We start from the raw sequence: 22,302 nt of genomic DNA, 5'->3' as shown, positions 1-22,302 counted from the left end.
GAGACACACCGCTAGTAAAAGGCCCCCCCTCCCCCCACCACTCACAAAAACTCCATTTACCACTACCCCTTTTCACCTCCCACTCAGCCAGTTTCTAACACAGTCAGGTATTCTAGGATCCATACCAAGGGCGCACAATTTATTTATAAGTCTTCTGTGTGGAACTGTGTCAAAAGGCCTTGCTGCAATCCAAGTACACTGTGGGGTAGATTTTCAAAGGGATACGCGCGTAGCCCCCGAAAACCTACCCCAAACCCCCCCCCTGCGCACGCCGAGCCTATTTTACATAGGCTTGGCGGTGCGCGCAAGCCCCGGGACGCGCGTAAGTCCCGGTGCTTGCAAAAAGGGGCGGTCAGGGGCGTGGCCAGGGGGCGCAGTTAGGGATCGGGGGCGTGTCCGGGGGGGGCGTGTGGACGGTCCAGGGGTGTGGCCGAGTGCCCTGACACAGCGGCCTGTGTCTGGGCCTGCCATGCCGGCGTGCGTAAGTTACTACTGCCCGGAGGCAGTAGTAACTTCTCCGATAAAGGTAGGGAGGGGGTCTAGATAGGGCCGGGGGGGGGGGGGTTTAGGTAGGGGAAGGGAAGGGAGAAAAAAGTTCCCTCCGAGGCCGCTCCGATTTCGGAGCGGCCTCGGAGGGAACGGGCAGCGCGCGCAGGGCTCAGCGCACGCAAGTTGCACAAATGTGCACCCCCTTGCGCGCGCCGACCCTGGATTTCATAAGATACGCACGTATCTTATAAAATCCAGCATACTTTTGTTCGCGCCTGGTGCGCGAACATAAGTACGCGCGTATGTTTTTAAAATCTACCTCTATGTCTAGCACTCTCCCTTGATCTTATTCTCTGGTCACCCGATCAACGAAATTGCTCAGATGATTCTGACAAGATTTACCTCTGTTAAAACCCTGCTGCCTCAGAACCTGCAATGCACTGGATTTCAAAAATCGCACTATCCTCTGTTTTAGCAGTGATTCTATTAGTTTGCTCACCACAGAAGTCAGATAACTGGCCTGCCATTTCCAGCCTCCTCCTTACTTCCACTTTTATGAATAGGAACCACATCCACCCTTTCGCAGTCCTTCAGAACTACTCTAGACTCTAAAGAAGCATTGAAAGGTTCAGCTAGTGGAGCTGCCAGGACATCTGTAAGTTCCCTTAGTATCCTCAGATGTATCCCATCTGGCCCCATCACTTTATCTATGTTAAGTTTAGTTGCTCCTCAGGAAAACACTGTTCTGAAAATTGAATTTTACCTCCTTCCAATCTTATTTGTGTTTGTTTTAAGTGGTCCTACTGTAGGTCCTTCCACACTGAACATCAAACATGAATATCTGTTAAGCAATTTTGCTATTTCCTCATCAGTTTCAATATATTCCTTCTCTTCACCTATGAGTCTCACAATGCCACTTTTGCTCTTCCTTCTATTGCTAACATATCTTAAAAAAAAAAAAAGTTTTGGCCTCCCATTTTACTGTATTTACTATTTTCTCTTCAATTTTCATTTTTGCATTCCTGACTACTTTCCCAGCTTCTCTTACTTTTTCAAGATATTCTCACCTCTCTTCCTGGTTCCATACTTTCAACAATGTTGCCTCTCTCTTGGACATTTGCAAAGCGGTCACATGGTTTACTCCTCATACCTTCGCTTTTCACTATTGCCTGGATGGAGAATCCTAAACTGACTATGCCTTTAGTTACTCTGTACTTCAGACAGCCTCCTAATCGTATTCTTTCCTGCGGTACACATCGGGAAAAAAAAAAAAGAATGGCAGGTGGGCTCATCTGACACTGAATTGCGCACGGACTTGTTCTGTATCCCGCTTGTCCACAGAAAAAGTGAAGTTGATCACCTGTAACAGGTGTTTTCCGTGGACAGCAGGACTTTCAGTCACATGTTCCCTCCCTCCTACCCATAAGGTTTTTCTTCTTGTTCATGTTTTGGTGGTTGCTGTTCCTTGCCTGTTCTCACCTTTTTTATTTCGGCTACCAACTATGACTGGGGGCGAATGGGTGAGGCTGTACAGTGATTTTTGGCACGAATACTCTGCACATGCTCAGGAAAGTTCTAGAAGTTAAGCTTTAGCGATCAGTACCTGACTCAGCGCCTTCAGATGACATCACCCAGTAGTGTAACTGAATGTCATGCTGTCCATGGAAAACACCTGTTACAGGTGAGAAACACTGCTCTCCCTCTTTGGCAGAAAAACCAGGGCTGGGTGTTCCCTAGTAACCATATCCTAGCATGCACTGCACAGTTGCTCTCCAGCTCACTCTCTATCAGTAAAGCCAGGGCTGGGTGTTACTTAGTAACCATATCCCAGCTTGCACTGCACAGCTGCTCTCCAGTTCCCTCTAGCAGTAAAGACAGGGCTGGGTGTTCCCTAGTAACCATATCCCAGCATGCACTGCACAATTGTCTCCCGCTCCCTCTAGCAGTAAAGACAGGGCTGGGTGTTCCCTAGTAACCATATCCCAGCATGCACTGCACAATTGTCTCCAGCTCCCTCTAGCAGTAAAGCCAGGGCTGAGTGTTACTTAGTAACCATATCCCAGCATGCACTGTACAGCTTCTCTCCAGCTCCCTATCAGTAAAGCCTATATTTAAAGCCATACAAGTACATACTGGGCGAGGGGCATCAGCTTACTCTCCCAACAAAGATTCAAGAAAACATCTGTGCCCTGCATCCCGCAGGGACACACAAAGTGACCTGAACAGAGGTCACGTCGTCGTGATGTAGCTGTCCGGAAGTGTTCCCAGGCTCTGAGCGTAGGATAGGAGGGGGGGGGAACCACTGTCAGGTATGCTCCCAGATGCTACAAGAGGACTCCTACCGGGAAGGGAGGCCGTGACCCTGGCAGGGAGACTTCGGGGTTGCTCCCGGTTGCCCAAGCGGGACCCCGAGGCTCGTGGCTAACTAGGGGCGGGACCACCTCACTGCTCCCGTACACGCGCTCCGTGGAGGGCATGCGCCACTGCCCGAAAACAAAGTCCTAAATGTGCAAGGTTAGCGAAGGCTGGGGTCCATCGCGAACGGTGCAGAGCACATCTGCTATCGCCCATCTCCAGACGAAGTTGTCCATCTTGTCTGTGGGTCAGCATGAGCATACTTGGCCCTCAACCGGGCCCGCACCAAACCTCGGAAAAAGGCTACACAGTCTTCCAGGGTGCCACCATCCAATGCCAGGGCTGGGTGTTACCTAGTAACCATATCCCAGCATGCACTGCACAGTAGCCTCCAGCTCTCTCTAGCAGTAAAGCCAGGACTGTGTGTTACCTAGTAACCATATCCCAGCATGCACTCCACAGCTGTACGCCAGCTCCCTCTCTAGCAAAGGAGCTTACCCACTACTATTACATATCACTTCTATTGTACTGCACAAAAACCCATAAGAGACATAAGAACATAAGATTGCCAAGCTGGGTAAGACCAAATGTCTGTCAAGTCCAGTATCCTGTTTTCAAAAGTGTCTAATCCAGGTCACAAATACCTGGCAGTGCTGTGATTGAGCTGTTTTAGTGTGCCCTTGGGCCTCAGCCCGACCCCAGGCGAACCCAGGACCGGCTCGAGGGTTGACGGCGTCTTCCAGCGTGGCTGGCGAGCTTACCCTCTGCCAGGCCTGCAAGCTCCCAAGGCCAACATCCGAGGATGTTGGAAGTTGAATGGTCCTCCGACCATTCCGAGTCCTTTCGGACCTGCTGCGAACAGCATGGAGCAGCAGGCCTGGCCTGAGGTAGAGGGCAGTCGAGGACCTTGACACGAAGACAGGACAATGATAGATATATACGGTAACAGGGTTCAGGAGTCAGGCAGGAACTGAAGCAGGCTAGGACTGAGGCAAGTAGGAGCTGAAGCAGAACTGGCTACTGGAACCAGACGGGAACTGTAGCAAGAATCAGGTATTGGAACCAAGCAGGTACTGTAGCAAGAAACAGGTACTGGGGTGGAAGGACATTTGCACAGTCTCTCAGGGCGCCCTACTCAGCCCACCCGCGGGACTAAGTCGCGGACCACCCTGTCCCACTGCGCGCCCTACACAGCCCGAAGGCTGGTCGCGGACCACGAGGAGAGCGGGACATGGGCAGGGAAGGACCAGGCGAGGACAGGCTCTGATGTCGGGACCAATGGCATCCGAAGCTTTGACGGCTGGCAGGAACAGAAGCTCAAGAGCGCAGGGACGAATCCCACCTGCAGGCCACTCCATGGCACAGCAGGCCAGAAGGCTCAGGAGCACAGACGAAGACGCAGGGAAGAACATCCGGGAAGGCAGAAACATCAGGTCGTAGAGGAACATGGCATAACATCAGGACGAAGATCAGGGCAGGTACATCAGGATACCTGAACGGGACATCTGAACGGGACATCTGGACAGGACATCTGGATGAACATGTAGACAGGAACCTCAGGCACGAAGACAAGACGAAGGAACAGGAACTGAACAGGAACTCCATGGAGAAGACAGGAAGGCCTGATGGAGCTCTGGCAGGCAGGAGCCTCCAGAAGGGTGACACTCCGATGCAAGGCGAAGAACAGACTGACGAAGCAGCCCTTTATAGGGCAGAAGCAGGAAGTCCAATTAGAGGTGGGGTCAGCCACACTTCCTTCCACACCCGATGGCGGGTGTGGAAGGGAAATAGAACAAAAAAGTCACTTACAAGGGACAAGTGTAACAGATAAGTATGGGGGAAAAAAAAAGTGAAAGCTTACTGGGCAGACTGGATAGACCGTTTGGTCTTCTTCTGCCGTCAATTCTATGTTTCTATATATGTACCAGCATTTAGTTTTCTGAGAATTCGGTGCAAAGGTATAATCATCAGCCCACATTATTTTTCTATTTTCTATTGCTTTCCGAGCATTTATTTATTTTATTCAAAACTTTCCCAGTGTTTGCTTATTTTCTTAAAAATTTTTCAAAACATGCTCACATTATTTCCATTGTCCATTATTCTAAAAAAAAAAAATCATACATATGTCCAGTCCCAAAAATGATCACATCTGCATCTTATACTTCAGTACCCATATGTATCTTTTATAGTCAAAAAACTGACACAGTACTGTTTCGAGATCACACACATCTTTTCAAAGACTGAGTTCTTTGAACAAGAGAAGATCTGAATAGGGAATGCACTGGAATATAAATAGCAAGTTTGGTTCAAGAAACTTTATCGAGATAAGTGCAGTGTTTGAACAGAAAATGTTCACAATCTGCCATTTAATTAAGTACAGTACCCTTTGCCCTGATGCAGAGATTGCGTAAGGAGTGTGACCTCAAAATGCGGTATTGTGTCAGTTTTAAAACATACATATGGGAATAATGTGAGCACACTTTGAAAAGTTTTGAAGAAAATAAGCAAACACTGGGAAACCTTTGAATAAAATAAATACTGGCAAAGCAATAGAAAATAGAAAAATAAGGTGAGCTGTTGATTATACCTTTGCACTGAATTGTGATAGTACTAAATGCTAGTATGAATGAATTGGTGTTATATGTGAAAGCGCATTAGAGTTAATATTATTCCCGGTTGTGACGCCATTATTTGAAATTTGTAAAAGTTTATCAAGGTGAGTGTTCAGGGGCAGATTCCCGATGATGACCGGCCCAAGGATTCGCCGTCCAGGCTGGCCCAGGAGATACTACGTGGTCTGCCGAGCACAGCAGTGACAGCCGCGCTTGGCAGACCATGTGAATAGAGTGACCGGCCCACTGGGGAATGCCCCATCCCCTGATAGGGCTATCCGCCCCTGTGAGTGTTTATACAACGACTCCGAATGTGAAACAGTCCCTTCTCAGACAAAAATACAGGGTAAAAAAGACTTTGGGAATTTCATCTATTAAGAAAATTAATAAGGCTGTGAGATAATTGGGGATTAATATGCAAAAGCAGCCTTAAAAACTGTGTTTTTCTACTAGATTTAAATAATGAAAGAGGGAACATGATGCACCAACTCAAGAAGTCTATTCTAAGCCTACAGTGCAGCAAGTTGGAAAGCATGGAGTTGGGAGTTGGTGATGGAGAAGAAAAGCATAGATAGAGATGATTTGCCTGCTGAATAGAGATACAAGGAGTGTAGGAAGAGATAAAAAAGGCAAAGTTGAGAAGAGTTGCAGAGTGAAAGGTCTTGTAGGTGTTTACGAGGAGCTTGAACTGTGAGTGGAAATGGATAGGGAGCCAATATAGTGACTTGATAGGAGAGATTAAATGGCTCTAAGACGTGACTTTGGTGAAAGATAAGTTGTGAAGCTGAATTTTGGATGGATTGTACTGGAAAGAGATGATTCAGTGAGAGAGATGCGAGAAGTAGGTTTCTGTAGTCTAAGTGGAAGATGATGAGAGAGTTGATAAGGGTTTTGGTAGTGTGTTAAGAAAGGAAGGGATGTATTATGGTGATGTTATAGAGTAAGAAACAACATATTTTAGCAGTATCTTGCGTATGTGTAGAGAAGGAGCAAGAGGAATTAAAAATGACCCCAGGTTTACAGGGTCAGGGGACTGGGAGGATGACAGTGTTATCCACAGAAATAGAGAAAGAGGGAAGATGGAAAATGATTTTGGGGGAAAAATAAGGAGCTCTGTCTTGGCCATGACGAGTTTAAAGTGGAAGTGGTACATCCAGGCAGCACAGTTAAGCAAGAGGAGATCTGGAACTGGATTCCTGATTACATTTCTGGTCTAGAGAGGTCAGTCTGGGAAGGATCAGCATAAAGATGGTATTGAAAGCCATGCGAGATCAGAGCACCAAGGGAATTCATACAGAGAGATAAGAGGAGAAAGTTCTTCTTCACTCAACGCACAATTAAACTCTGGAATTTGTTGCCAGAGGACATGGTTAGTTCAGTTAGTATAGCTGTGTTTAAAAAAGGATTGGATAAGTTCTTGGAGGAGAAGTCCATTACCTGCTATTAATTAAGTTGACTTAGAAATTAGCCACTGCTATTACTAGCAATGGTTACATGGAATAGACTTAGTTTTTGGGAACTTGCCAGGTTCTTATGGCCTGGATTGGCCACTGTTAGATACAGGATGCTGGGCTTGATGGACCCTTGGTCTGACCCAGTATGGCATGTTCTTATGTTCTTACCCACTCAGACATATATCCACCACTGCTACTTCCATAGCCACAGACAGCCCTCCACCAACCCTGAAGCCATACACTCTGCCATCCCTTTGTGAGCCACACACACACACACCCTGCCACCCCTTCCAGCCAGCCATACACACATACACAATACTCCTTCTATCCAGCCACATACACACCCTGCCACCTCCCACACGTACCTCCATTGTCCTTCCAGCCACCATGGACACACACCCTGTCCCCACCCACTCTTACCTCCATCCCCTTCAGCCATACACACCCTGCCACCCTTGCAACCACACAGACACCCTCCCACCCTAAGAAGAAACATAAAAAATTGCCATGCTGGGTCAGACCAAGGATCCATCAAGCCCAGCATCCTGTTTCCAACAGAGGCCAAACCAGGATACAAGTACCTGGCAAGTACCCAAACACTAAGTAGATCCCATGCTACTGATACAATTAATAGTAGTGGCTATTCCCTAAGTAAACTTGATTAATAGCAGTTAATGGGTTTCTCCAAGAACTTATCTAAAACTTATCCTGCATGTGAAAACAACAAAAGTGGATCCCCTGAGAAAACCATCGGGTGAAACAGGAGTCTCTTGTCGGGAGTGTTTCGAAGAACGAAGTGAATTGAGAGTTATTGAAGGGAGTGTTTTGGAAAGAAAGGAAAAAGAAAAAAATGGGAACATTTTGAGTTTTTGAAGAAGGGAGTAATCTCAAAATATAGTAGTTTAAATGACAGGATAATAAGGGGAAAATTGTAACAACAGTATAGAGGGGAATAATTTCATTAATTTAATTAAAATAAAGCTGCTATTTGATGTATGTTTTAAAGATGTATTACTGACTGTATTGTATTTGTTTGAATGAATGAGGTATGAGTGATAATTAAATATGTAATGTCAATGTTTTTTGTAATAAAGTAAGATATTGTTAAAAAATATAAACAGATATATATTGTATGATTATTCAAGATTGCTCTTGGCCAGGTTCACCACCCAATCCAGCTCCTGCATCAAGGAAATTACCTTGTGTGAGGCCGAAAGGCTGTCTTCTAGATTCTTGGCCCAAATCAGCCAATCGTCTAAGAAGAGGTGAACCAGAATCCCATCCTTTCTCAACTCTGCTGCCACCACCATCCTAACCTTGGAAAGGTTTCTGGATATGGTGGCCAAACCAAAAGGCAGTGCTCAAAACTGATAATGCCGTCCAAAAACTGCGAATGCAGAAATTGTTGATGCTCAAGCTGGATGGGCATTTGAAGTATCCCTCTGACAAGCTCAGAGACAGCAGAAACTCTTCCGACTGAACTGCCATTATCACTAAGCGTAAAGTTTCTATGTGAAAATGAGTCACCTGCACATGACTGTGAGATCTAGGATGGGGAGAAAAGAGCCCTTTGAGATCTAGGATAGGGTGAAAAGAGCCCTCTTACTTGGGTATTTTCTTGTGACGTGAGCACTGGAACTACAGCCTGCAGACTGAGGTGCCTTGACAATATACACTCCACTGCCTGTCTCTTCTGAGGACAGTGGCAGGTAGACACCATGAGTTGAGCAGCCTTTTTGGCTAGGCCCAGCTCTCAGGCTTGTTTGCTGCGTAGTAGGCCGCAGCGACATTTTTGTACTTTTTTTCTTGCACATTAGTCAGCTCTCTTCAGTTATATCGATTCGTGCTTATGCATTCGGCTGTGTGTCCAGTTTATGCACCTAGTTGGGCACATATGCGCATCTGCCTGGGTGCTTAGTTGTACGCACACGCACATTTGCACTTATTTATGCGCATCGTCTGCCCATATCTCCTAAGCTCCCCCGGAGGCGGAAACGAATGTTGGATCGACACACTGAGCAAGGAGACCAGAGGGAAGAGGAATCCCTACAAAACTCCCCTTCTCTTTTTTTTTTTTTTTTAATTACCTGAGCTCAGCCCATCCGGCTGAGTACAAGGCCGGTCTCTGGCTGCGGGGAGAGAGGGCAAGAACCTTCACCAATGTGCTCGGATTCCTGCACCCGCTTGCCTTTCAGCTGTTGTTTTTTGGTTTGTTTTTTTTTACAGCTAAGTCCACGCCGGCTGGACCAAAGCACTCATTTGAGGGAGAGACCCAAAGATATCACCTCAGGAATTCTCGACTAAGGGAGGGACCATAAGGTATCACTACAGGAGAGAGTATGGAATAATTTTCCTTCTTTTCTCCTTTAAAATTTGTAAGCAATCCCCAGTAGAGAAATACATGTCCACCATCTACTGGAGATGGAGAATACCCCTGCAGTGTATTCTCCGTCTCCAGTAGATGGTATGTATGTATGCAGGTTTCCATCAGAAGGTTCCATCTAGAACCCACTGGTTCTAGATCCACCTATCCGTATACTAAGAAATGTGAGATAATAGCTAATTGGGGAGGGGGGGGGGAGTATTTACATGCATTGGATTCTTTTATCAGTCGTCTCTGAGATGTCTATTTAATAGAAAAATCACCAGCTTTGAGAAGTAATAGGCTACCAATATTTTATTCTGCATGGCAAACATTTGGACTATGGCATGGATTGGAAGTGTCTGCATTCCTGGGTGATACCCCTTAATAGAGTACCGGGAAATCCAGTCATGAAGTTCCCTCCTGCTCCAAAGGAAACTGTTTTCAGAAGCACAGTCATGACAGACATGATTTTGGAATGGGTTTTTTTTAACATTTTATTTTAGAAAATCTCTCTCTCTATTCAACTTAATGTGTGTATTCCAAGAGGTGGGTGGATGGTTGGGAAGGGGAAGGGATGTTGTAAAGTTCATTTTTCACTAGCATTGGAGATGTATTTGTTATGCTACTCTTGAATTTGTAAATAACTATTGGACTGCTCCTGTGTCTACATCTTTCTATTAATATGAAACATTCAATAAAAATGATCAGTAAAACAGAAAATAAGCTTATTCATTTACCTAATCCTTGGTAAATGCATTACCACAGGGAATGCACAGAATTACAAATTATGCATGTTATTCACCCCCACAAAAATTCTGGGGCAATTGGAGTATTTAAATGAACTGATTTGCATGCAAAGAGAAGATAATCAGCTCATTAATATACTAATGAAATGCCAGAGCTTGTTGTGGAGCTGGCAAGTCATGATATTTCCTCAAACGTTAACTACACCCCAAGTGATGTTCCTAACGTTCCTCGGGAGTATCGGGATGCTAATGCATGTCCCGATGCTCCTGCTCTGCCAATTTATATGGCCTTTCCACCAGCTGACTCCCCCCAGTCTCTTCGGTAGTGTCCAAAGTTATAAAATAAGTTTAAAGTTGCCAGCCCAGGCTACAACTCCTTGCCAAACTCCACCTCCTTGAAGTATAAAATATTACACCAACCCCTAGACACCCCCCCCCCCCCCCCCGTCTCCACTGAACCTAGTACCTTGAAGTCCTTGGTGTCAGCCCTTTAGGTCTCCAGGTCCGGCCACTTCATGTTGAAAATGGTGAGAGGCAGCCTCAAAAACACTTTTGTCCCTAATATATAATCATTTTTCATGGTGTGGCCATAGTCTGTATCCTAGGAGGGGCTGGTTGGAGGCAGGGGGTAGGGGAAGGAAGTTTAAAGGGTGGAGAAGGAACTCCAAGAAGGCAGGGTTTTATCACTGGGAGACAGGGTTGGCCATCTCAGGAGCCTTAGATTGTAAGCCCTCTGGGAAAGGCATCTGACTACTGTACCTGAATTATTAATTTGCAAAGAGCTTGAATTTGGTAAGGCAAGTGATTATTTTTTACACTTTTAAGATTTCCCTAATGCTGTCACACTTTCTCCAAATTTTTGATGTGTTCTTTGTGTACCCTCTATATTTAATATCAAGATTTATTGAATAAAAATAGCAGTGTATTCTCTCCACTTTATCTCTAGGGGTCCATGTAAGCGTGTACAATCCTGTTAATTTTTTCATCAGTTGTTGTGGTGTATTTTCTGCTGTAGTGGGTCCATGAACAGGAAGATTTTGTGCCATTGCTAACACCATCATTAGCCTAAGTGCCAAAGCTAAGAGTGGGCACCATTTTATTCTGGGCAATGTGTGGCCAGCACGGATTTGTCATTTTGCTTCTTTTCATTTTTAAATAGTAGCAGGCACCTTGTTGACATCTGATGAAGATGTTAAACAATGAGGTCAACATGTGAAGATACTCAGCAAGTCTTCGCTAGAGAATTTTACTCAATTCAACTATTCTCCACCCTTCAGATCACCAGTGCTCTCTCAGGCTATCTAAAAAATCTTCCTTCAGACGAAAGCTTTTCCCACATTCACTGCATGGAAAGGGTCTTTCCCCATTATGAAGCTGAAGGTGCCCTATAAGAGCTACTTTGTCTGAAGCTTTTCTTACATTCCTTGCATGAGAAGACATTTTCTCTTTTATGGTCTCTCCCCTGTGTGGGTTCTCTGATGAATTATTAGGTCTTTCTTCCACATGAAGTTCTTCTCACACTGAATTCATGCAAAGGGACTCTCACCATTATGGATTATTTGGTGTTCCAGAAGATTTCCTTGTAAACCAAACCTTTTTCCACATTCAGTGCATGGAAATGTCCCCTCCCTTGTGTGGCTTCTTTTCTGTATCAGAAGATCTCTCCTTGTGGAAAACCATTTTTCACAGTCCGTGCAAGGAAAGGGTCTCTCTCCTTTATGGGTCCTCTAGTGTCTCAGAAGATTCTCCTACCAAGTAAAGCTTTCCCCAGATTCATTGCATGGAAAAGGTCCCTCTCCAGAGTGGATTCTCCGGTGCTCTACAAGGTTCTCCTTACGACTAAAGCTTTTCCCACATTCAGTGCATGTAAAGGGTCTCTCGCCAGCATGAATTCTTAGGTGTTCTGCAAGCGCTCCCTTCTTCCTGAAGCTTTTCCCACATTCAGTGCATGTAAAGGGTTTCTCTCCAGTGTGAATTCTCAGGTGTTGTGTAAGTGCTCTCTTCTCCCTAAAACTTTTCTCACATTCAGTGCATGGAAAGGGTCTCTCTCCAGTGTGAATTCTCAGGTGTTGTGTAAGCGCTCCCTTCTTCCTGAAGCTTATCCCACATTCAGTGCATGTAAAGGGTTTCTCTCCAGTGTGAATTCTCAGATGTTGTGTAAGTGCTCCCTTCTCCCTAAAGCTTTTCCCACACTCAGTGCATGGAAAGGGTCTTTCCCCAGTATGTATTCGTAGGTGCTGAATAAGATTGCTTTTCTGACTGAAACATTTCCTACATTCCTTGCATGGGAAGAGATTCTCTCCTGTATGGAATCTCTGGTGTATCAGAAGGCATCTCTTCTGAATAAAACTTTTCCCACATTCATTGCATGGAAAGGGTCTTTTCCTGGTATGTATTTGTAGGTGCTGCATAAGATCACTTTTATGACTGAAACTTTCCCTACATTCCTTGCATGAGAATGGTTTGTCTTCTGTATGGATTCTCTGGTGCATCAGAAGTCTCCCCTTCTGAAAAAAGCTTTTCCCACATTCCGAGCATGGAAAGGGTCTCTCTCCAGCATGCAATCTTAGGTGTTGTGTAAGTGCTCCCTTCTCCCTGAAGCTTTTTCTACATTCATTGCATGGAAAGGGTCTTTCTCCAGTGTGAATTCTCAGGTGTTGAGTAAGTGCACCCTTCTGACTGAAGCTTTTCCCACATTCAGTGCATGGAAAGGGTTTCTCTCCAGCATGAATTCTCAGGTGTTGTGTGAGCCCTCCCTTCTCTGTGAAACTTTTGTCACATTTATTGCATGTAAAGGGTCTCTCTCCAGTGTGAATTCTCAAGTGTTGTGTGAGCCCTCCCTTCTCTGTGAAGCTTTTCTCACATTCAGTGCATGTAAAGGGTCTCTCTCCAGTGTGAATTCTCAAGTGGTTTGTTAGATTTCCCTTCTGCCTAAAGCTTTTCCCACATTCAGTGCATGGAAAGGGTCTTTCCCCAGTATGTATTCGTAAGTGCTGAATAAGATTTCTTTTCTGACTGAAAGTTTTCCTACATTCTTTGCATGAGAAGGGTTTTTCTCCTGTATGGATTCTCTGGTGTATCAGAAGTCTCCCCTTGAGAATAAAGCTTTTATCACATTCACTGCAAAGAAATGGTCTCTCCCCTTTGTGGGTTCTTTGATGAATAATTAAGTTTTTCTTCTGAATGAAGTTCTTCTCACATCGAGTACATGCAAAGCATCTCTCACCATTATGAGTTCTCTGATGTATCAGAAGATTCCCCTTCAAAGTAAAGGTTTTCCCACATTCATTGCATGGAAACATCTTCTCTTCTGTGTGGCTTCTCTTAGCCATTACCAGGTCTGTTTTGTGAAGGAAGCATTTCCCATCTTCACAACAGAGAAATTGTTTATCATGGTTAGTATGCATGTTCTCATTTACTGGGAGGGGATCCTTACCACAGTCTGTACATTTATGTGGTCTCTCTCCTCCATGAAATCCATCTTGTGTCTTTAGAGTTCCCTCAAATATGTAGCAGTTTCCACATGCATTGCATATAGACTGTTGCTGTATTGTCTGGTTTCTCTGGTCCTCCACAGAGGGGGAGATATCACCGGTACTGAGCTCAAAGGGAATCACATTCTCAGTGGAGTCTCCTTCTGGGTTTCTCAGCCCTTCTTCTAGTTTATACTGAATCCAACAGTTTTTTCTCCCAGTAACAACATGGGTAGGTGCCCCCTCCATCTCTCTGGGACGGTTTTAGTCACTTCCTCAGGATGTGCCTCCTTGTGTTTTCTCTCATACTCAAGGATCTCTGGATAAGAAAATCAAGTATAGACATTACCTGTTGTGAGGGAGACTCACAGTGAGAATGGTTTTCTCAGCATGGACATGTTTCAGAGCAGCTATTGTCAAGGTCCCCAAACAGGTCCATTGCTCAGGACCTTCCCAATATTCAGACATATCTGTATATATATATATATATATAGCCTAAGAAGAAGCCCAGTTTACATATTTTGCTCATCATGGGCTTCAGACCTATTTGTACTCCTTAAGCAAGCCAAGACTTAAAATAATTTGAGGTTAAAAGCAGGTGCATCCCCTCTTTCTGAAACATTTTGTTAATGACCCAATGTTTAGCACATTGATAAAGAATGCTTCCCAGTTTCATTCAGCACTGACCCAGTGTCCCAGCATGGGGTTAGGGGCACTCTTCCCTCTGATCCAGTACTGACCCAGTGTCCCAGCATGGTGTTAGGAGCACTCTTCCCTCTGATCCAGTAATGACCCAGTGTCCCAGCATGGTGTTAGGGGCACTCTTCCCTCTGAGCCAGTACTGACCCAGTGTCCCAGCATGGTGTTACGGGCACTCTTCCCTCTGATCCAGCACTGACCCAGTGTCCCAGCATGGTGTTAGGGACACTCTTCCCTCTGACCCAGCACTGACCCAGTGTCCCAGCATGGGGTTAGGGGCACTCTTCCCTCTGATCCAGTACTGACCCAGTGTCCCAGCATGGTGTTAGGAGCACTCTTCCCTCTGATCCAGTAATGACCCAGTGTCCCAGCATGGTGTTAGGAGCACTCTTCCCTCTGATCCAGTAATGACCCAGTGTCCCAGCATGGGGTTAGGAGCACTCTTCCCTCTGATCCAGTACTGACCCAGTGTCCCAGCATGGTGTTAGGAGCACTCTTCCCTCTGATCCAGTAATGACCCAGTGTCCCAGCATGGTGTTAGGAGCACTCTTCCCTCTGATCCAGCACTGACCCAGTGTCCCAGCATGGTGTTAGGGGCACTCTTCCCTCTGAGCCAGTACTGACCCAGTGTCCCAGCATGGTGTTACGGGCACTCTTCCCTCTGATCCAGCACTGACCCAGTGTCCCAGCATGGTGTTAGGGACACTCTTCCCTCTGACCCATCACTGACCCAGTGTCCCAGCATGGTGTTAGGGGCACTCTTCCCTCTGATTCAGCACTGACCCAGTGTCCCAGCCTGGTGTTAGGGGCACTCTTCCCTCTGATCCAGTACTGACCCAGTGTCCCAGCATGGTGTTAGGGGCACTCTTCCCTCTGATCCAGCACTGACCCAGTGTCCCAGCATGGTGTTAGGGGCACTCTTCCCTCTGACCCAGCACTGACCCAGTGTCCCAGCATGGTGTTAGGGACACTCTTCCCTCTGACCCAGCACTGACCCAGTGTCCCAGCATGGTATTAGGGGCTCTCTTCCCTCTGATTCAGCACTGACCCAGTGTCCCAGCATGGTGTTAGGGGCTCTCTTCCCTCTGATTCAGCACTGACCCAGTGTCCCAGCATGGTGTTAGGGGCACTCTTCCCTCTGATCCAGTACTGACCCAGTGTCCCAGCATGGTGTTAGGGGCACTCTTCCCTCTGATCCAGCACTGACCCAGTGTCCCAGCATGGTGTTAGGGGCACTCTTCCCTCTGATCCAGCACTGACCCAGTGTCCCAGCATGGTGTTAGGGGCACTCTTCCCTCTGATCCAGCACTGACCCAGTGTCCCAGCATGGTGTTAGGGGCACTCTTCCCTCTGATCCAGCACTGACCCAGTGTCCCAGCATGGTGTTAGGGGCACTCTTCCCTCTGATCCAGCACTGATCCAGTGTCCCAGCATGGTGTTAGGGGCACTCTTCCCTCTGATCCAGCACTGACCCAGTGTCCCAATATGGTATTAAGGGCATCTGCATTTGTCTGCATTTTAATATTGTTGTGTTCTTAATTTAGATTGCTAAAGGAGTAGGGATAGGTAAACTAAATTCCTTTAAATTTATGTGGTATGTTTGAAGTTAATTTGACAATAACCTGCAAGGTTACAAAAATGTATTGATAAGGGCTGGATTAAATAAGTGATTACTTTTTTAGATAAATGCCTGATTGATTTCTGGTGTGAAAATGTCTCTTCTCCTCTTATATAGGATAAGAGTCTATAAATCAAAGAATGTGCTTAGGGGTTGATTAAAGCTAGGGTAGGTGGGAGGGAGGGAAAGAGACAAATAATTTACCTACCTTTGCTTGCTTTTTATCTGGCATGCACACTAAATATGACCTAACCTTCCTTTTTAATTAAGCACATAAACTAAAGATTAATTCACCCAGGGCTTAATTTGTAGGGGAACAGCCTGGAATGGAGCTCCATCACTTCTTTTCAGACTTAAGAGGCAGAGTGGCAGAAGCGTCCTACCCCAGCTCCTCCCCTCCAGGTAGCCTGCAAGGAAGAGGAAGGTGAGCCCAGAGCAGACTGAACAAAGAACATCCACTCAGCCCCATAATCCTGCCCTTCTCCTCCTGCTCTGCAGAGAATAGGAGGGGAGGATGTGATCCTAAAGTAGACACTGCAGCATAAAGGACAGACACATGTTTAGAACGTAAGAAGTTGCAATACTGGGTCAGACCAAGGGTCCATCTGGTCAATACCCAAACATTAACCTCATACCATGCTACTATTGCTGGCAATAAGCAGTGGCTATTCCCTAAGTCAACTTTATTAATAGCAGTTTATGGATTTATCCTCCAGGATCTTGTCCAAACCTTTTTTAAACCAGTTACACTAACTGCCTTAACCACATCTTCTGGCAATGAATTCCAGAGCTTAATGTTGTGTTGAATGAAAAAGCATTTTCTTCATTATTTTTTAAATGTTCTACTTGCTAACTTCATGGAGTGGCCCCAAGTCCTTCTATTATCTGAAAGATTAAATAACCGATTCACATCTATCCTTTTAAAACCTTTCATGATTTTATAGATCTCTATCATATCACCCCTTAGCCATCTTTTCTCCAAGCTGACCAGCCCTACCATCTTTAGTCTTTCCTCATAAGGGAGCTGTTCCATTCCCTTTATCATTTTGATTGCCCTTCTCTGTACCTTCTCCATCGCAATTATACCTTTTCTGAGATGCGGTGACCAGAATTGTACACAGTATTCAAGGTGCGGTCTCACCATGGAGCGATACAGAGGCATTATGACATTCTCCATTTTATTCACCATTCCCTTTCTAATAATTCCCAACATTCTGTTTGAATCCTGTGAGCAGTAGTACTAATTGCTATGACTTTAACCTTAGCTATTAAGCTACTGCTAGTAAGTTTAAAGCTTGAGCTAATTCAATGTCCTTTTTGTTTCTATTACCCAAGGCTTAATTTCTGAAGGAATGATTTAGAACAGTGTTCTGCTATATTTTTTTCAGGACCTGAGGAAACAGAGCAGAGTTGATGGTGCTTTGGGGGTTGAGAACTAGTGGAACCGGTGATGGAAAATATAATAGGATTGCTTTTCCTAAGTCTAGAAAGCTAGGCTAAGTATGTTTTCAGAAAGAAGGCTCCAGTGTGCTACCACTGACCCTACATCATGTGACTGTAAAATAAGTATGGGAAAGGTAGAGGTAAACAACAGATGTACAGGATCTGTTGAGAGGGACTTAAAGTCATAACAGAAAGCAAGCTATATTTTGGAGGACTGAATGCATCTCTCAAAACATGTTTTCAAATATACAGATGAAAAGGATATAAATAACAGAAAGAGGGAGGAACTTCCAGAAGTAACTGAGATATGCCGCATTCCTAGGACCTTTTAAGAACAGTAAAGGAAAATACTTTGCTGTATTATTATTATAACCATTGGCTTTGCTATATCTATGTATTATCTCTGCTGATAGGCTTTCTGAAATTTAACAGAGCACATAGTAAATCTATTTCTGGAATCCAGAGTCATACTGACTCAGGGTGAGAGTAGTGTTTTGTGTCTTGGGGTTCCATATCTCACCAGGGATGTGCCTGGAGGATACTGGGCTTGTGTCTTACCAAACCCATACAGTGAACCTGTAACAAAGGATCACTGGATAAGGAGGAGGAAGAATGTGTTCAGGTATGTGTTTGTGATAGTATGTTTGTTTGTGGGAGAGTTCATATCTCCTCCTGGCCCCACCTCCTTGCACAGAGCATACCTGGCCCTAGCTCTGACTCTCTCCCCACCCCTTCCATCCCACAGTTCCACTTACTATTTGTAAACCATATGCATGTAAACCGTGTTTTTGATTGCTACATTAATAAGACGTGGGGGATCTACCATGGAATATAAAATCGGACTCTTGAGGGTTTTTTTAAAATGTATTTTCATGTCTGTTGCCTCATATCAGATGACTAAGGTGTTGAAAAAGCAGTCATTAAATCCTCAGTATTGAAGTATTATTCCTTGTTTTGAAGTTGTTTGGCAAATAGTGAAATTTATACTTACCAGATAATTTCCTTTCCTTTAGTCCTAGCAGACCAGCCCACACTGCAGGATTCCCCTGCTTGCCAGTAGGTGGAGGTAGAGGACTTATTTCACTTTTTTTTCTTGCTTCATGCTATATATCCTGGGATAGCTGAGAGGTTCTTCAGTAACCTCTTGCCCTAGCCTATTAGGTTGATGTCCTGCACATCTCTTTCTTTTTTTCTAAACTCCTCCCCCTTTTTTTCTTTCGGGAGGGTACTTGGACTGATCTGCTAGGACTAAAGAAAAGGAAATTATCTGTAAGTAAAAATTTCACCTTCCTTTTCGTGCTGCAGACCAGTCCACACCTACGGGATGTACCTGAGCAGAAGCTAGTTCAGGTGGGCTGAGGACTTAGAGGCCCCCCCAACACTACTTTGCTAAACTTCACACCCTTGTCTACCTGCAGGTCTAGCCTGTAATGATTTGTGAAAGTACCCCAGGAGGACCATGTGGCTGCCTACAAATATCCTGTGGTGTTGTAGACCTTCTCTCCTCCCACGAGGTTGTTTGAGCTCTAGTAGAGTAGGCGCACAAGGCACCCGGGGCCTGCTTCTCCTGCGCAACATATGCCGCCACTATTGCTTCCCTAATCCAGTGTGCAATTGAGGGCTTAGAAGGTGCCTGGCCCCTTCACTGGCCCTCTACCAGGACAAACAATCTGTCTGACTTCCTAAATTCACTGGTGATCTTTAAATAATGTAGCAGTGTCCTTCGGATGCCTAGTGGGTGAGGACTGCCCCCTGCCTGTCCCCCCTCAGAGCTGATAAAACAATCTCCTAATTTGCATGAAACTCTGACAGCACCTAAGGTAGGAAGGATGGGACAGGATGAATAACCACCCTGTCCTTGTGAAGTGACAGGCAGGGCTCCCTACAGGACAAAACCTGGATCTCTGAGACCCTTCGGGCTGAGCATATTGCCACTAGAAAGACTGCCTTTAAAGTGAGGTCCTTTAATGTTGACCCGTAAGTGGTTCATACTAAAGAGGGACCTGGGGGACCTATTTTATCAGTAAGAACATAAGAACATGCCATACTGGGTCAGACCAAGGGTCCATCAAGCCCAGCATCCTGTTTCCAACAGTGGCCAATCCAAGTTAAAAGTACCTGGCAAGTACCCAAACATTTCTGTAATAGCAGTTTATGGATTTGCACTCTAGCGGGTAGATTTTATAAAATTGCGCGAACAAAAGTACGTTGGATTTTATAAGATACGCGCGTAGCCGCGCGTATCTTATAAAATCCGGGGTCGGCACGCGCAAGGGGGTGCACATTTGTGCAACTTGCGCACGCTGAGCCCGGCGCGCGCTGCCTGTTCCCTCCAAGGCCGCTCCGAAATCAGAGCGGCCTTGGAGGCCGATACAGTACAGTGCGCTCCATCAGAGCGCACTGTACTGTATCGGCCCACAAGTGAGGAATGGCTGGAGTCTGAGCACCGATGGGGGATGAGTGCATTGCTGTACGTGTGTGTGCATGTTTGGGAGAGAGGGAGAGAGAGTTCATACCTGCACTACAGCCCTCACACAGGTCTCATCTGACCTTGCGCCTGCTCTGCTTCCCCCTCCCCCATTCCCTTTTAGTCTATAAATTAAGCCTTTTAACTTGTTCCACCTTGATATAGTTTTGTGGGCCTTGTAGTACCTTCTTTCTTTTCCTCCTCATTCAGAACTACCCAGAGCTTTAACTATAAAAAAAAATAAAATTATTTAACATCTATAAAATCGCTTCTTCTGGACCAGCTTGTAGAAAGTGATGCATAAGATTACAATAACATATATGTGCAATACATTACATATCTATAAATTAAACCCCCCACCCTCAAAAATAAAGAAAACTGTTTGCAGTCTGGGAACCCTGCATCATTTGCTCTAAATCTGGCCCTCTGGTCTGCTGTGTCCTCCAGGGTTTGTACAGAACTAAGGAAAATCCTTACCCCATCCCCATCCTCCAGTTGGCTATATGCAGCTACTCCAGGGACAGTTCCTACAGCTGTTGAGCTTGTGATTGCCCTCAAGCATGGCTGCTGGAAAGCAACAGCAGCCAACTGAGCATGCTCCGTGCCCTTCTCTCTTAAGTCTTCTTAAAGGAAAACTCACTTTTCAAATGCAGTCCAGCGGTTATGTAAAGTCCATCCGCCCCCAGGAGATGTCATCAGTCTGCACCCAGCAGGAAGAGAAACTACTCATATGCTGGAGACAAAGGGAGACACAAACAGGCCGATGCAATATAGTGCACACGGCTTTACACGCACTCGGCCACATTTTGGACGCGCGTCCGAAATCCCACGTGCAATAAGGGGATTAGCGCATCCGAAACACGCATCCAAACCAGCGCGCAGCTAATAGCGTTCATCACATGTAAATTCATGTGGTTGAGGCTATTAGCTATTACCCCGATGCAAAAAATTGCTGCGTGGCCACGGTGCCCATTCTAACGATGCAAATTTCATGCCTGCCCAGGAGCAGGCGTTAAAAGCATGCAGCACTCAACGCTGATACAAAAAAAACAATAAATCCTGCTTTCTGTGATTCCTTTTATTTGTATTCTAGGGATACTAAATAGGAGGAGCTGCAGAATGCAGAATTATGCCCCTCTCAAGGGCTTAACAAAAGGTCTGGCCCAATCCAAACCCCTGCTGGCAGTGAAAGGACCAATCCCCTTGCGGAAGGCTGTTCTGAAAAGGAATTGGTCCTTTCACTTACAAGTATCAGTGAAAAGGACCAATTAGGAATAGCCCTGCTGTTGGTGGGAAGGGAGCACTAGCCAGCCTGCTCTAGATGCACAGCCACTGCTCCTGGGCACCGGATACAGCGTGCTAGGGGCGCACCACTGTGCCTCCCTTTTACCACAGCAGCTCATTTGTTTATTGCATTGAGTGCCCAGGACAGGTGGATGTGAACACATTCAGAAATCATGCGCCGAATTTGGATGCGTGTTTTTTACGTGCTGATATTGCATCAGCCTGAGGGTTTTTTCTTCCTTTTATTTACAAATTTATAACTGGAAACCACAAACCTTCAGCCCCCAAACTCAGCTTCTGTTTTCTCCCCAAGAGCTGCAAAACAAGAGGCAAACACTCAGCTCTTCCTCAGTCTGAGAAGACAACAGGCCTGGGCTTCCCCATCCAGCAGGAAAAGGGGGCTATTTTTCCAAATACCTGCTCCTTCTACTGTCCCTGACTTTTTGTTTTACTGCAGCAATCCCTGTTTTTTTCACACAATGTTTTCCGGTTGGGGACTTGCTCCTTCTTTCTCTCCCACCCCCTTCCTCACACGTTGCCTTTCCTTTGCAGTGATTTCTGCACGAGATGGGGCTCAGAGGCACAGTGAAGGGGGGGGGGTAAAGGCTGCATGCTAGTAAGCCTTACTCAGGTTAAAGGTAATCGGGGAGGGGGGGGGGCTGAATTTAATTAGCTGTCTCTCACCCTCCTGGCACTTGGCATCCCAACTCAGGCACAATCTGGCATGCAAGGTCATTTGAGTTTTCTTGTAATTTATCCTTTTTGTAACAGGAAAGAACAATAGGGGATTGGATAAGTTCTTGGAGGAGAAGTCCATTACCTACTATTAATTAAGTTGACTTAGACTAGAGAATAGCCACTGCTATTATTAGCAACAGTAGCATGGAATAGACTTAGTTTTTGAGAACTTGCCAGGTTCTTATGGCCTGGATTGGCCACTGTTGGAAACAGGATGCTGGGCTTGATGGACCCTTGGTCTGACCCAGTATGGCATGTTCTTATGTTCTAGTTCACGAATTATTCTTCGGGGACAGCTGCATTCAGGAGCCCTTTATCTGAAAGTTTCCACAGCTCGGGTTTTGTGACCTGCTCAGATTTCACTGGCCTCTGGTCCACAGGTCTGCTGATCTCCCCCAGGGTCTGTGCAGAACTGAGTCAAAACTCTTACCTCACCCTTCTGCCGACTACATACGCAGCTATTGCAGACGCAGTTCATTCCGCTACCGCGCATGTGAGTTGCCCTCAAGCATGGCAGCTGGAAAGCAACAGCAGCCAACTGAGCATGCTCTGTGCCCTT

General features: G+C 45.7%; 2 protein-coding genes across 2 annotated transcripts in view; one reads left to right on the top strand and one right to left on the bottom strand.

Annotated features, from left to right (window-relative positions):
* LOC115083186 (zinc finger protein 850-like) overlaps window positions 1-22,302 on the top strand; it is a 133,466-nt gene that overhangs the window by 93,792 nt on the left and 17,372 nt on the right. The window lies entirely within an intron of this gene.
* LOC115083823 (oocyte zinc finger protein XlCOF6-like) lies at window positions 10,476-22,227 on the bottom strand. Its single transcript, XM_029587848.1, is given in 2 exon segments — window positions 10,476-13,813; window positions 22,174-22,227. A coding segment is annotated over 1 exon segment (2,196 nt). The 5' UTR covers window positions 13,744-13,813; window positions 22,174-22,227; the 3' UTR covers window positions 10,476-11,547.

The sequence above is a fragment of the Rhinatrema bivittatum genome, chromosome 2 (genome assembly GCF_901001135.1).
Source record: "Rhinatrema bivittatum chromosome 2, aRhiBiv1.1, whole genome shotgun sequence".
Classification (NCBI taxonomy): domain Eukaryota; kingdom Metazoa; phylum Chordata; class Amphibia; order Gymnophiona; family Rhinatrematidae; genus Rhinatrema; species Rhinatrema bivittatum.
The sequence above is the reverse complement of the archived record's forward strand: the minus strand, read 5'-3'. Positions and strand labels throughout refer to the sequence as shown.